General features: G+C 37.4%; 1 protein-coding gene across 4 annotated transcripts; it reads right to left on the bottom strand.

Annotated features, from left to right (window-relative positions):
* Positions 1-3,115: 3,115 nt before the first annotated feature.
* Positions 3,116-10,876, bottom strand: LOC102225574 (interferon-induced protein 44-like). 4 transcript variants are annotated; one of them, XM_023340083.1, is made up of 8 exons: positions 10,519-10,876; positions 8,036-8,202; positions 7,468-7,528; positions 7,192-7,390; positions 5,904-6,050; positions 5,593-5,764; positions 4,799-4,899; positions 3,116-3,912 (listed from the first exon to the last, which is right to left on the bottom strand). In XM_023340083.1, the coding sequence occupies exons 1-8, from the start codon at positions 10,545-10,547 to the stop codon at positions 3,721-3,723; spliced, it is 1,068 nt and encodes a 355-aa protein (XP_023195851.1). In that variant the 5' UTR covers positions 10,548-10,876; the 3' UTR covers positions 3,116-3,720. The 4 variants fall into 4 exon arrangements, with proteins under 4 accessions (XP_023195851.1, XP_014329994.1, XP_023195852.1 ...); XM_014474508.2 differs by having other exon boundaries at positions 5,904-6,056; positions 10,519-10,874; XM_023340084.1 differs by having other exon boundaries at positions 5,904-6,056; positions 7,468-7,519; positions 10,519-10,874.
* Positions 10,877-14,629: the final 3,753 nt, after the last annotated feature.

The raw sequence follows: 14,629 nt of genomic DNA, 5'->3' as shown, positions 1-14,629 counted from the left end.
ATCCTCATCTTGATTGTAGTATATCCATAATCGATCAACTGCTACCGATCCTCAGCTTGATTGTAGTATATCCATAATCAATCAACTGCTAGTTCCAGACGCCATTTTTTCTCAGATACTTCAGGGACGCCAGAACCGTCGCTGGGATGCCATGGTTGGGCGGCCTTCTGCTGCTCTGTTTAATCACAAAAAAATCGCTTCAATAACTTAACCCTCTTATAACCAACCTGTCACCGCTGTCAGGATTCGGCTTGTGTACTTCCCATTACCGTAATTCCTGAACAGTTCAACATATCAAAAAATAATAATAGAAAGGGTAGAAAAGCTGAGACATTGTGTTTTCATAGCATATATGACACATGACGGTAGCCACCCGGGAAATTTTTGATACGACTTTGACCAATCAAAAGAAAGATTCTCAGTTATATCTGTCACCCAAGCTACTATGCAACAAAACTCCTGAATGGTTGGTCACATTCAAAAAATTCCAAAAGTATTAGAAAGTGCATAAAAGGGGCTTTTCAATGGTGTATGACATGTGCATGTTGCATTAGACATTACAGAAAATATTTCTGTTACGGAATTTCCCTGCGGAGCTTCGTATTGTATCAACAGTGCAGCGGTGTGAGAAGACAGCAGAGGACGATTTGAAATCGCACATACAACTACGGAAATGTCTAAAATAAAATCCACCAGACTGATAAAGTGTCCCAGAAGGGTAATATCTGAAGGCAGTGAACATAAGAGACATATAACCAGCGAACCAGGTTATGTAAAATGTTTGTACAAGCTAACGTTTTTCTTATGAATGTTACTAGCTAGATGCTGCTTCATCTGGATTCCTGCATAATTTGTACAATAAATATTTACTATGCTGAAAATAATATCATGACCTTCCAAAAAGAATTCCCAATTAATATTTTTACCAAAAGTGATTTTGGAAACAAACAAAAAAAAATTCACCACCACTTTTTTTGGCCAAAAGATGAATTAGGGAAAAATAAAAACCCTGTCTCTCGCCCTTTGACTGCTGGAGATCGATACCAGCATGCCTCTCAACCTGAAGTGTGCACAATAAAGTATGGATGGATGGAAATAAAAATCAATTTTGGCAAAAAGTGATTTACACTTGCACTGATGCCAGCTAGAAATGAACTGGTGAATTAAAATGCCTGAAATAATTTAATAAAAAACAGGCATAAAACCTTGTAAATCGGATGCCAGGTTTCAGTTTTCTCTGAATTTATGTAATATAGTTAAAAGTTGAAATTGCTTGCCCCTGTTATCTTGAAGTTCTTGTTCAGTAATAAACCTGGAAATTTCAATTCTTATTTTTTTCCTCTTTAAACTGTTCACAACTTTTAATAAAAATGTTAAACAACTATCAGATACTGAAAGCTGAGGTTGTTATAGAAAAAAAAGCAGAAATACAGACTCTCAATACACCTTTGAGAATTTTACAGCCATAAAATAAAAATAAAAAATACCAGGCGGCTCAGTTACAATTATGGCCATAAGAGGGTTTTAAACAGGGACAAAAACAAACAACTTCAATAGAGGTTTCTGCAATATAACTCACCTTGTAACAAACGCAGCGATTTCAAACATGGCGGTCCCGCGGCCTACTCTTCCACTCTTCAGCAGCCAAACAAATCACCTGGTCGGTCCTCTGCTGCTCTGTTCAAACACACAAAGAAATGGCTTCCGTAACTTAATCATAATCTTAATTATGGACTTAATTTGTCCACATAATCAAGGACAAAACAAAAAACTTCGAATAAGGATTCCGAAGAAATAACTTACCAAGTTACAAACGCAGCGACTTCAAACATGGCGGTCCCGCGGCCTACTCGCCCACTCCACCTGATTCTCAGCAGGTGTGTTTAGGCGCCAGACTAGTAGGTCCAATCAACACGGAGACGATTTCAGGTGAATCCGCAAAACTTTTTAGTCTTTCAGGCTGGGCGTCTTGGGAGATCAGAAAAGGCCATTTTTAAATCCGGGTTCCAGGGTGGATGAATATCAGAACGCTGGTTTTGTGTCTCCGTGCGGCCCGGCGCTAATTAGGTCTTTTAAAACGCTGACGTCGAAACTGCGTCATATTTCTATCCAGCATGGCGCATGCGCCTCACGCTCATAACGAGCTCATAAAAAAAAAAACATGGCGCCGTTCGGCAGTTACCAGATTTGACAGCTTTCAGTCCAAACGCAAAGTAAAACCCGTAAAACCAGCCCAATTGCAAAAAGAAAAAAAAATACAATTTAAAAATCTGAACCTTTAATAAAACTCATGTTAATTGCACTATATATTTTATCCGTGGTCTATCCCTAATATAGTTTTATAGTAACTTAGAGAAACAATAACATTTTATATTTGTTTTATAATGTAGGACTGGAGAAAATATTTTGAAGTTTCAAAAATGTACATTATCTAATACAGTTTTAGAATAATTTAGAGAAACAGTGGAAAAAAATTCCTATTATAGTTTTTATATATTTTTTGTGTTTTATGCCTAAATCTATATTAGGAGTATACTGGATTGTTCTTAGAAAAATGCACATTTTCAAAACTTAATTCTAATCTGCTACTCCAAATGTCCTGCCTTTTAAGGAGAGGGAAGAGTGCAAAATGACAATAGCTTATGAAATAATTATTTAAATGTGTCCATTTAAAACTCTTCACTTTCCATAGATTCTGTCTTTTGATCCATATTTTAAAGATATGCTTATTCATAAATTTCTTATTAAAATGTACCATGAAGCTTTCTGAATTATGTTTTTCTTTATTTTTGATTAATTTATGCAAATATAAGTCAATAGATCTTAAATGATCAGCTTTGGGGGCAACAGTACATTAATTACTGGAGCTGAGGCACAAATTCTGGCTGCATGTTTCTGAGGAGAGGATGGGATTTCTCCAGTGCATTGAACACAATCCAGCCTGATCTGCTCTGTGAGAAACTCCAAAAGATCAATATATTTCCCCGTGGATTGAATAAAATCACAGAGTGTGATTAATTATGCTGTAACAGCATTAATTCGCCCCAAGATTAATTTATTCACCTAAAGCATTTCAGGGAAAAAAAAATTGAACATAGGAGCAAAGTCATTGAAATTGAAATCAGTACTCTTTATTAAAGCTGAAATTCAGACCACAACTGGTTTTGGCATATGCCACAAATCATCATTCACAAAATTATTCAAACAGTTGTGCAATTTTAAAAGTTGTTTAACAGACAACACAAAACAATTAGTCCGCTCAGTTAGCTGTTAAAGTTTGAGGAAAAAAAGATAACTTGCTTGAAAGTTTATTCCTACAGAGTTTATTCCCCTTAAGTCCTCGTATCAGATTTGCTTTTATCCTACCAAATCCAGACTTATTGTAACAATTCATACAAACTGAAATGGCATAGTACATTTACTGAACTGTTGTCCAGGTTGAAACTTTCTGATACCAAAATAGAAATCTGTTCAAGTTATTGCTAAACAGTAAGTTTTCTGGTAGCTGGTTTTTTTTTTTAATCAAAACTGTTTTACCTGCTGGTAAGTTAGTCAGTCTGGTCAATAGAACTAGTGACAATTATTGTGCTTGATTTAGCGAGGAAAAGCGCTTGACTTAAAAACAGCAAATTACTATTACAAGTCAACTTTTTTTACAATTAGTTTTCAAAAACATGAAAAACATTTAAATGAAAACATAAAGTTTGAAGAACTCAAGCATCAGACCATCTTTGACCTTGTGTGCTGAGGAGCGTAGTCCTGAAAAAACATGTCGACGTACTGCAGGATGTGGTCCACAGCGCTGAGCAGAAGGACGTCGGTGTTCACGTCCAGGTCCAGTTCTGACGCGTAGTTCTTCACTGGAACGATGTAGGAGGTGGACATGCCCAGAAGAGCTCCGGTTTTGTTCATCTGCAAACACACAACTCGCACATTTCAGTCCAGACTAAAGCAAACACAAAAGTTGTAATTTCAGACAGTAAATAAAATAGAAAAATGTGGGTCCCTGTGTTGGAGTCACTCTTGGTGCCCTAACTTTGAACAAAAAATAATTTTACTAATGCAAACTGCGATACATTAATAGGTAGTCCTGTACATCAGCAGGTATGAATTGATGCATTGTAAGTTTAATACATAATCTAGCCAATAACTCCAAAGAAATTTACTATAACTTTGCAATATTTTAATATTGTTTATTGAGGCTGGACTATATAGTTGAAAAAAATCTCAATATAAGCATTTCATATCAGTCGATAGATAATTATCAATTAGAGTTCTGTTTCAAATATCTGAAATAATAAAAAGTCTTACTAAGCAATAAAAATCTGGCAGTGCAACCTTTTCTGTTTTATTCACAGTTTTAACTCTAAGCCATTATTTATTTTTAAGCAGTTATGAGGCACAGTGGCAAAACCCTAAACTGCTGTTGCTCACCAGTTACTCAACAGCTTATTGCTAGGTAACCACATTACTCAATAAGTTGTTGCTAGGTAACCAAAGAGTGAGAGTTAGTTGATGCCAGTAATCTATCTTGCTTAGCTGGCCTTGACAGTTTGTGCGGCTAATCTTTACTACTTTTGACCAACTCTCCCAGAATGCTGTGCAGTTCTGGATCGGAGTTCAATGAAAGTATTGATTAATCATATTGATCCAAATTTATTATGATATATGTTGCTATGGATTCTTGTCCAGCCCTATTGTTTATATTTATAAATATCCAAAAAATGTGGGCCTCATTTGGACCAATGAGTTAAGAGAAAGTATGAAACCTGACTTTAGATTACGCATTTCCACCCACCGTCTCTCGAACGCTCAGGCTCTTGTAAACATTGCTCACATCTTTGGCCGTTTCTGGACAAATTTGGTCAACGTGGGTCAGCAGAGCCACCTGGTGAACCCCTAAAACAAACAAAAAAAATAATTCAATAACCCTTAAGGCAACTTCGGGGGAAAAAAATGCTTGTGAACTGATAAAATTATGCAATCGTCTTTTTCCGCATTATAACGGTCAAAAGGACAGGACATCCTTAAATCTTTTAAAACTGCCTTTAAAGATCAGTATATTTACACTGCTACACTCTTTCCCAAAATAAATAGCCATAATCCACATCATTTTCATTACTGTAGAACCCCCCCACCCACTTCTGTAGGGAGGAACCTCTGCAGAAAATGTAATTATGACATTTTGTAGTAGTGCCATCTGGTGGACAAAGAAAACCCCAAATGTTCAACAGAAATTAATGTATAAGTTTGTGTTAAGATAAGTGAACAAAGCTAGTCTGTGTGAGTTAGTTTAGGATTATTTTAAGAACTGAGATGGGGAAAAACATCTAATTTGAGTTGTATTCCTTCAACACAGCCAAAATGCATAAAATGTCCTAAAGATCTGTTAATAATGATTATATTCTTAGTCTTAGACTCCACCACTTTGATTAGAAATACTTTATAACTTTCTATTAAGTATATTTCTTGTACCTTGATTCAACTTGCAGAAAATGAGACCTAGAAAGCATTTACCTGTTAAAGCTACATGCAAAACAGTGATTAACTTACATAATTTATGCCTCCGTGTGTCTGTCTGCGTTTGCTCACCTAGCTCGCTGATGAACTCTCGCAGCTGTTTGAAGGTGGAGCCGAAGCCTTTGTGGTAGGATGAGATTTTTGAGGCGTCCACCACGAAGGCCACACAGTGTATTCTGTCCCTGAGGCTGGGCGTCTTCACGTACCCTGCCGTTTCTGTGCCAACTGGTTGATCCGGACTGAACTGAGGACAGGCGATTTCAAAGATCAAGCTACAAACATTAAACTGTGATGGCAAGAATGTACAAAGAGTGAGTTTTCCCCCATGACTGTGAGGAATATGCGTTCAGAAGATTTAAAATAATCAGATATAATCCTCCTACCTTGTGCCCTTCAGGAACCTGGCCTTTAATCACGGACAGGATGTCGTGTAGAGTCAACCCGGTCGTCTCTCCGTCGCCAAGGCCCATGATGTCACACAGCACCAGCCCAGTGTTGTCCTCCCCCTTCTGACCACGGATGTTGAAGGACTGTAGCTGACAAAATGGGTCAAAGTTAATTATGTAAAGCTAATGAGCAAAACTTGTCAACAAGAGAGAGGAGGGACAAATTAAAAAAAAAAATCTGAATTTCTACTGTTTATTAAAAGAAGTGAGAAATAAAGGCCTTCAGTCTGCAGAGTGGAGTGTTGAACAGCAGGGTGTGGTGGGCTGGAGAAAGAAAACCGGTTGCTTTGTTTAAAGTAACCGCATTATTCTTCCTTGAACACGTTAAGATAGCAATGTGGTACATGTTCATCACATTTCTTTTTTCACAAAACCATTCTTGGATACTGAAATTTTAGTTCTGTCTATTTTGAGCTCTTTCAGAATGAGCTCTTACAGCTCCTCCTGTCACTTTAAATCCAAATAAGCTGCTGCTGGCCACACCCACCCAACTCAATGTTGAAATGGCTGCAACTCGATACATAATTATACAACTGTACATCTTTGAAAAGCAGAAGTGGAGCCTCCTGCACAGCCAACAAGAATGCAGCAGGTGATTTTTGGATGGTAAGTTGACAACAAAAACACTCGTCTTTTCCAGCAGCCATTGTACAACCCATACAGCGGTAAAACCAGCTGAACAAACGTCCTGAAGCTCTGCTTGGGTTGGTGGTGACGGGTTGGGCTTTGCTTGGGTTGCTAAGTAACGGGGCAGTGCCTGATGATTTGTGATATTAGATTCAGGTTTTTGAACCGGCTACTTTTCCAGACACCAAGAAAATATCAACTTATTCCCAGAAAGCAGCTGTATGTTTTTTTCAAAGAGCTTGGGTTGCTTTTAGAAACAGTTGAGACCCAAATGGAAGTACAAAAATGAGCAAAATGTTAATTTACCAGAACAACTCCCCTTTAAAAAAACATTTTCAACATGAATGTGTCACTTGTACAATGAACCAAAACACTGGGGAGGTGGAAGAGACTAATTAAGGCAGAAATTTTGAATTTGGAGGTGTAACGTGTCATGGAGCAACACAAAGTACAGCACGACTAAAGTAGACAAAAAGATCCATGGTTTAAATTTTTTAAAAAGATTAATTTTCTATTTTATTAGGACTGTGCGCATCAACCAACATTAACAAACGGTCCATCAGGCGTGAGGATGTGTTCGCTGCAGGTCAACCGTTACCTTTTTAGTGAAGCTGGTGTTAAAGGAGGAGCCCACCATGGCACGGTTCGTCACTCTCCCATTAAACACAGACTGGACTGAACTGATGAAACTGGACTTTCCAGAACGAACCGGTCCGAGGAGGAGAACCCGGGCCTGAGGCACATCCTTACAGCTGGGTCTGTAGGAGCTAACAGCCTTCATCAGGCTTTTCTTTTGCCTTTAATTTAAAGATTAAACGATAAGAAGATTGAAACAACATTCATCTGCTGGAAGATGGAGGCTAAATGTACTCACTCTTCGGTCCACTGAACATCTCTCCACTGAGATTCCAGCTTTGACTGAAATCCTGTAAAAACTTAATTAATTAAAAGATTATTAACTACCAGTTCAATGATAGCTGCCCTGAAAAAAATACATAAAAGTAAACGTAGGAAAACCTCTTGTATTTCAAAAGCTGCAAAAGTTAGTGTGTAAACAAATTACCATGTCAAGATACGACGATGCTTCTTTAATGTACTTTAATTTATTTTAGGTGTTATTTTAGCTTTGTCAAACTTGAGACGGGCTAAATATCATGTTTTTTTATTATCTTTACTGTTTTCTCAAACTTTGAGTTGACTTTGAAAAATACAGGATGGGTTTTAAATCAAAGAAACTTACGAACCAAAAACTGCACATTTATTCAAAAGCTTTAGCAAATAACTTGGGCCAAAGCACATACAGTATATTTGGTTTGTATGAGTTGTGTTTACTGTACATAAAAACCCAAGAAAGTAAAGCAGTGACTGATTTTAACATAAATGTGTAAATTTAGTGTTAGAGATTATTTTTAAAGAAATTAATATGCCCGCTAGTAGCTTACCTGGGATTCCTACAGGTTTTTCCCTCTTTTTCTCTTTTGTGCTGTCATTTTGTGTCTGACTGGAAATAGTGAAGCTGGATGAGGTCAAAGTAAGAGCAGGAGGCGAAGGATTGCTTAGAGGTACAAAGGAGGAGGAGCTGATTGGACGTCCGAACGAGAAACCCACACTAATAAAAGAAAATATGTGTCAGACTATGCACTGAAAAACAAAACAACGAATTTCTTCCTTTTCTAAAATCTAGACTTCTTGAGTAGTTCAACCCAAACTTTTGTCAAAAACAATGTTTTTGAGAACAAATGCCATTCCCCCTCCTTTAAGTAGGTAGGAATATGAAGTATGAATTGGAAGTACGATGATTTGCAAAGGTATTTAAAAAGGAGCTGCCATAAAGACGTGGCTGCGGTTTATTGAAGCAAAACATTAAGCTACTGAATAGAACTGGGCTCACAATGTTGCCGACCTACTAGGATTAACAAAATACATGTCAAACTTCAGAGCAAAAGTAAGTACTCTGAACTCAACATTTTTTATATTTTATAAACTGAGAGACAATAAAACAACATGGAAAATAACTAGCTTTTCCTAACTAGTGAAAGGCTGTGCATTGACGCCTTTATTATTCTATATTTTTGTAATTTTGGTCATCTTGTACCTATTGGAAAAACCTGTAACCATGCAGAAATTTGTATCCATGTGAATTTAGAAAAGTGTGACAATTGTCTGCTTTATATTTTGTATAATGTAAAGCACTTTGAAATGCCTTGTTGCTGACATGTATTATACAAGTAAAATAGGATTGATTTGATTGATTATAAATAAATTATGCAACAAAGTGACAGTTGATATAATTGAATGGATGTTGAAGGAATTTAACTTTAAGGAAAAACAATTGCTTTAATTATTTAATTATGTCTGCGTGGGACAATTCCTGGGGCAGAAGTGTAAAATCAAGGCACCATCATACAGTAACATTTTATTATTCAAAATTGTTTACCTTACTGATAAAATATATTTAAGCTGATAAAAGCATTAGGCTGTGCATTTATACATAAAGTAAAATTCAATTGATAAATTATAATTTTATAACATTACATACCAAACTACACACAGTCACTTTTTATGAATAAGCTCATAGTATTTATTTTGTAAATATTAACTTAGCCCAGTCACATTTAGAGTGTGGGAAGTAAAAAGTAATAGGATGTTGCTAATTTGATTTGATCAAAAATATATTAAAATGCTTCAGGAAATAAGTTCATTTGCTTTGTTGTAATTTATTCTACCTTTTTCTGCTGTCCATGGGTTTGTATTTTGTAGCTCCTTATTTGATATGTTCTTGTCTCTGTTTACAACCGTGTCTGATATCAGGTTTGTTTATGAAAACGTTTCCTTTTACCTAATGAACACAGCTGTGTCACATTGCTAATTTACTCTCGCTGTGTTTATTCCCAGGTTTTTCTTTTCAGGGCATCTTTATTGTCTCCTCATCCTGCTGTTTTTTCTACCCACCAAAGTTTTTTTATTCTTTATGTTTAAGGACTTCCTGCTAACTACGTATTTGCTTCTGTTTAGGTTAACTATTGCTACAATATTCAGGGGTCTCAAACTCCAGTCCTCAAGAGCTGAAGTCCTGCAACCTTTAGATGTGTCTCTGCTGCACCACACCTGAACAGAATAATTAGGTCATTAAGGCTTGGAGAACTGATCTACACAAGGAGGAGGTAATTAAGCCATTTCATTCCAGTGTTTTGTACCTGTGGCACATTTAAAAACTGTAGGTCTGCGGCCCTCAAGGCCTGGAGTTTGAGACCCGATACTTTAATGTGAACAAAAGTGCATAAAATTTTGATTGGTGGAGCTTATATCTGTTGGCACATACATACATTTAAATAAACTAGAATCAGTTATGATCACTTTAACACAATTTAAATTTGCTCTCTATTCATTAAAAAGAGTGTTGTACTTAAAATGCATCACTTAAAATAGACTTTGTTGCTTATGAAAACTCAAAGCTCCACTGTTTCCTTCCTCTCAATTTTCCATTAATGGACACAGAACTCTGTGAACAACCAGCTTCTTTAGCAACAGCGACTCAAACTGCTGCTGCTAAAGAGGATCTGTCAAGCCAACAGTCTTCCCAAGACTGTTTATGTTAATTACAACATAACATGTCTTAATTAAGACTAATGGTTTTACATTGTATAGTTTGAGAAACTGCAGTTTTTGTTATAAGTTTCTGTAAGCCATAAACTCATAAGTGAACACATCTCAGTTTCACTTTTTTAATCGAATCACGAAAATAAATTAACTTTTTGAACGCATTCTAGATCGTTTATAAGGATCTTTTCTGCGGTCATTTCCACACCCAGCTTTTACAGAAACCGATCAAGCCAAGATCAAAAGTGCAGAAGCGTCCTGCAGAAATTTTAAAGCAAGTAAATCAAATTATTAATTTGCTTCTTGCAACAGAAACTCTGGATACCTGGGTTTGTCTTCGCTTTTTTTCTCCATAGTGACCTCTGCGAGTAGACGTGACAGAGCGCAGCAGATGCGTGGACAGACGAAACTTTAATTTCTCCACAGCGACGTTTTACCACGAAAAGAAAGTGAAACCGAGAATTTCATAAACCCACACAGCTGAGAGGTGGAACAAGCGATCTATTTACTCAGACGGTAGTTCTTAAAGTGAAACTTATCCCCAAATCAAAGTTTTTTATTTAAATTGCCCAAATAAGTTATTTGAGATTCTATGTTTATGATTCTGTGCAAATTTGGACATTTTTGTGCAATTCTTTTAATTCGGCATTAGTTTGCATAAAATCGTCCCACTACTGGCCTCTCCAGTCAGACGGAAGTTGAATGTTGTTGCATGTTTTTGTTTACATCCGGAAGTTTCTCGCATGCGCACAACTCTGAAGGGCAAAAACAGGCGATTATTTTTATATTACTTTTAATTTAATTAGATCCTACGGTTGCTGTCACGTGGTTTTTCTCTGTGCCGCTTATGTGCAGCTTATTTTTGATATTTAATTAAGCTCTTTCTCTTATGCTTTAGGAACCAAAGAGAAGATGGTTTCTTTTGGGAGAAAAATATCATCTCTTCACCAGGGAAATTAATACGACCTCGCTGGCAAGGAGGTAGGAGAATTAACCTATTACACACCTTATGCTTATTATGGCAACAAACTTGATGAGCAGGCTGCGTTCATCCCAGTTTGTCAATAGTTTCCTGGATCTAATATTGTTGTCAGAAGAAATTAAAGTAGACTACTTGTTTTTTTATTTTATTTTATTTTTTACATTTGTCATTATCTTCCGCTTTCATTTGTATTCTTTGCATGAAAACCAAAAATAATATGCTCAAGTCTTAGTGAAAATTTAGTAACACATTACAAATTATAAACTTAGTAAGCAAACAACTTTGAATGCTTTAATCACTCCTTTCCGCTAGGGGGCGCTCCAGGCTCAAATTTGAAGCTAGCAATCTTTACCTGCTGATTAACAGCAGGGGTCAACTTGAGGCCGTACTTGTGCTTTTTTTTTTTACTCTCTTCTGGACGGTCCTGCTACCAAATAAGAGAAACTTTCTTCCATTACAGTCCGCCCTGCTGCACTCTGACCTTCATCAATCAACAGCTCTTAATAACCTCAGGATATTCTGTACTGAATATCCATCTGGTAATATTGGTGCTGACTGGTAGTTCTTGGAAAAGAAACTTTCACTGTGTGTGTGAGTGTGTGTGTTTGTGCTGAAACTTCACTGATGTCGCCTATAAGCTCGGTCTGATTCATAAAATTAGTCCTCAGTTTCAAACAGGACATGTTTTATTTGTGGTGTTAAGTTTTTATGGGGGAGTTTCACATACAGTATTCTTGCTGGAGTATTGCACAGAAATATTTTCCAAATGCTTTGATAAAAGAGTTTTAATGAAGGCTTCTACCCAGAAGACGTAAGTTTAAAATACAGACAAACAAGCAAGAAAAAAGTTACACAAATCTTATTTGTTTCCAAAATAGTTCAGGTTGCAAACATTCAGGCTGGATTTTCACATTGTTTTCAGGCATTCAAATTTTAATGGTTTAAAAATATATATTAAACATAAACGTCCAAAACAGCCAATGAAATGAAATGAAACTTGTACTCTGCTGTAATTAACTGTAGAGATTCCACATAAACTCTGTGTTATAAATAAACAAATTAGCAGCAGGTTGATGCTCTACTTTAAGATTATTTATTCAATTTGGGGAGAAAAACTATTTATGCTAAAAATTTGATGATTATTCCTTGGTTGTTATTCAGCTCCAGCTATTAACAGATTTGCTCTGGTAACGTCTTTAAAATCTTGGAAGACCCACATGTTGTGATCGTCTCTATCTTTTTTTTATCATCTCTGGTGACTGGTTGGGAACAAGCCACACTGAAGCTAAGTACCATTGGTTGAAAAACCTTTTCAGGGTCATCTCTATAGTCTTGGCTGTTGTGATTTGTTTGCCCCAGACTGAGGCCATGATGAGCTTTTGCTGTGTCAGCAGATATGAACTAGAACCCAAACTTTCATTTAGAAGTATTTCAAGACCCTGTTTGTAAAATACAAATCTAAAGTGGTTGTATCTTTGTTCCCGAAGCCTCAAAGAAGTCAACATTGAGTTTTTAGCTGCTTTGTCATTCAAGGCCCTCACCTCAAACTGAAATTCAGCCTTCATCCTTGTGGTCATGACTCAGTGTCATTTTAAGTTAGTACAAGTGCCAATTATGTGAAGGCACCGTCTGCAGCCTGTTGTCTGTGGATGGAAGAGGTTGTTTCGCAAACACCCCAATGCGCCAATAACAAGACCATGATTTCATCGAGCTGCAACCTGAACATTGAATTCAGGTATTTATAAATGCGTGTAATGTTCATCCTTCAGGTGGCTTTGAGTTTAGAGTCTAGTATGTTTACCATTAAGGTTTCTGATGTGGTTTGAGTTTTTTTTAGCTGATGTAATAATTTTCTCAATGGCACAACGAGGAGCTGGTTGTTTGTTTTTAATGTTTTTATTAAGAAAACCCCCCCCCCAAAATTAAACCGTAGACATTTACACATTTGCGTTCTGTCGAAAATGAATTGGGTTGCTAGGTGAGGGGCTGGGCTATTCTGGGGTTGCTAGGTAATGGGCTGAGCTTCGCCCGTGGTTGCTAGGTGACGCTCCGGAATGTGACGTTACATTCCAGAAGTTTTAGAAATGGCTAATTTTTCAAAAAAATACTAACTTATCATCAAAAACCGCCTTGGTGTTTTTTTTTAAGAGTTTGGGCTGTTTTTAGAAGCAGTAGAAACTCAAATAGAAGCACAAAAATTTGTAAAGTATAAGTTTTCCCTTTCAGGGGTGCCCAAAGTCGGTCCATCCTGGATGTTTTAGTTCTCTCCCTGGTTTAATGCACCTGGATCAAATGATGGCTCGTTACAAGGCCTAAGTAGAACGTTGACATGCTGAAAAGGTTGTTGGTGCCACCAACTTTGGGCACCCCTGCACGGTTTAAATCCATATCACTGACCCCTAGTCAATTATTCCAAGTTCCACAAATGGCCTTTGGACCCTCCTAGGTTAAATTACTTATTATATGATGTTTTATTTAAAGGTACTAAGATCGAAACAGAGATGTTCCAGTGGCTGCTTTTGGCCCTCTGGCCACATTCTGTCAATGTGTGATCCAAATTACAAAATAGTCCAGGAAATTCGCTGCCAAATGTCAGCCAGCTGTTACGTAACCATCAGGGCAGAGGTCACTCTGTTTACCTGTTTACTCTGGTAATTTCTCAATTTAATAGGGGTGTCAGGGATCGGCTGATAGCTAACACGTTTCCAGCAGCTCCTCTTCGTCATCTGAGGAGTTCAGCCGGTTTAGGCAGCTTTGACTCAGCAGCCGCTAACAATATCCATGGAGAGAGAGGAAGAGGAGGGGGAGGCGGAGGAGGGTGAAGGTCTAAACAAGGAGTCATCCCTGCTATGCAGCCGTGTGACACAGCAGTCTGTTTTAAAAGCAGAACCTCCCCCCCACCCCACACACCTTCACCCCTACACTGCATCCCTACCAGCCACATTAGATGACACACATTGACTCAAGTTCTCCCTCTGTCTGACTGAAAGCTTGCCAGCGGCCCCGGTAACCCGAAGTGCAGCGAGGGTGGAAATAAAAGCGCTGCGGAGATCTGGATGGAACAGGTCGGAGCCATGGGTAGGGCTCTCAGAATAACAACTCACAAACAGACGCTGCTTTTCTAATGCTGTTTACTTCACAGCCAGAGGAGCAACAGATGTATACGACCAAGGAATCAAACAAAGAAGTAGATTCATAGGTAAAAATTAAGCATAAATTTCAACAAAACTCAGATAAAAAGTTATCCATCCCATTTTATGAGTTTGTTTTCATCAATTTTAAGATGGCAGTTTGTTTTTTCAATTTTGCTTTCAAGGAACTGGACTCAGACACTTTCTTGTAATCGTCAAAGCAGTTCACTTCAGGAGTTCTGCAGGTTTTTTAAAGCTACGGCTCTGCAAAACCACAAACGTGGATCTTCTTTCATCTGATTATCTAAGTATTTATCAGTTAT

This window comes from Xiphophorus maculatus, chromosome 9 (assembly GCF_002775205.1).
Source record: "Xiphophorus maculatus strain JP 163 A chromosome 9, X_maculatus-5.0-male, whole genome shotgun sequence".
Taxonomy (NCBI): domain Eukaryota; kingdom Metazoa; phylum Chordata; class Actinopteri; order Cyprinodontiformes; family Poeciliidae; genus Xiphophorus; species Xiphophorus maculatus.
Note: the sequence above shows the minus strand (reverse complement) of the source record. Positions and strands in the feature narration are given on the sequence as shown.

What these genes read in the sequence shown, in the direction of transcription:
- LOC102225574 (XM_014474508.2), bottom strand. Translation starts at nt 10,547, where the DNA reads ATGGAGAAAAAAAGCGAAGACAAACCCAG. An exon ending in AAAACCTGTAGGAATCCCAG is followed by an intron (nt 7,529 to 8,035) that starts GTAAGCTACTAG and finishes TAATTAATTAAG; the next exon opens with TTTTTACAGGATTTCAGTCA. An exon ending in AGGTTCCTGAAGGGCACAAG is followed by an intron (nt 5,765 to 5,903) that starts GTAGGAGGATTA and finishes GCCTGTCCTCAG; the next exon opens with TTCAGTCCGGATCAACCAGT.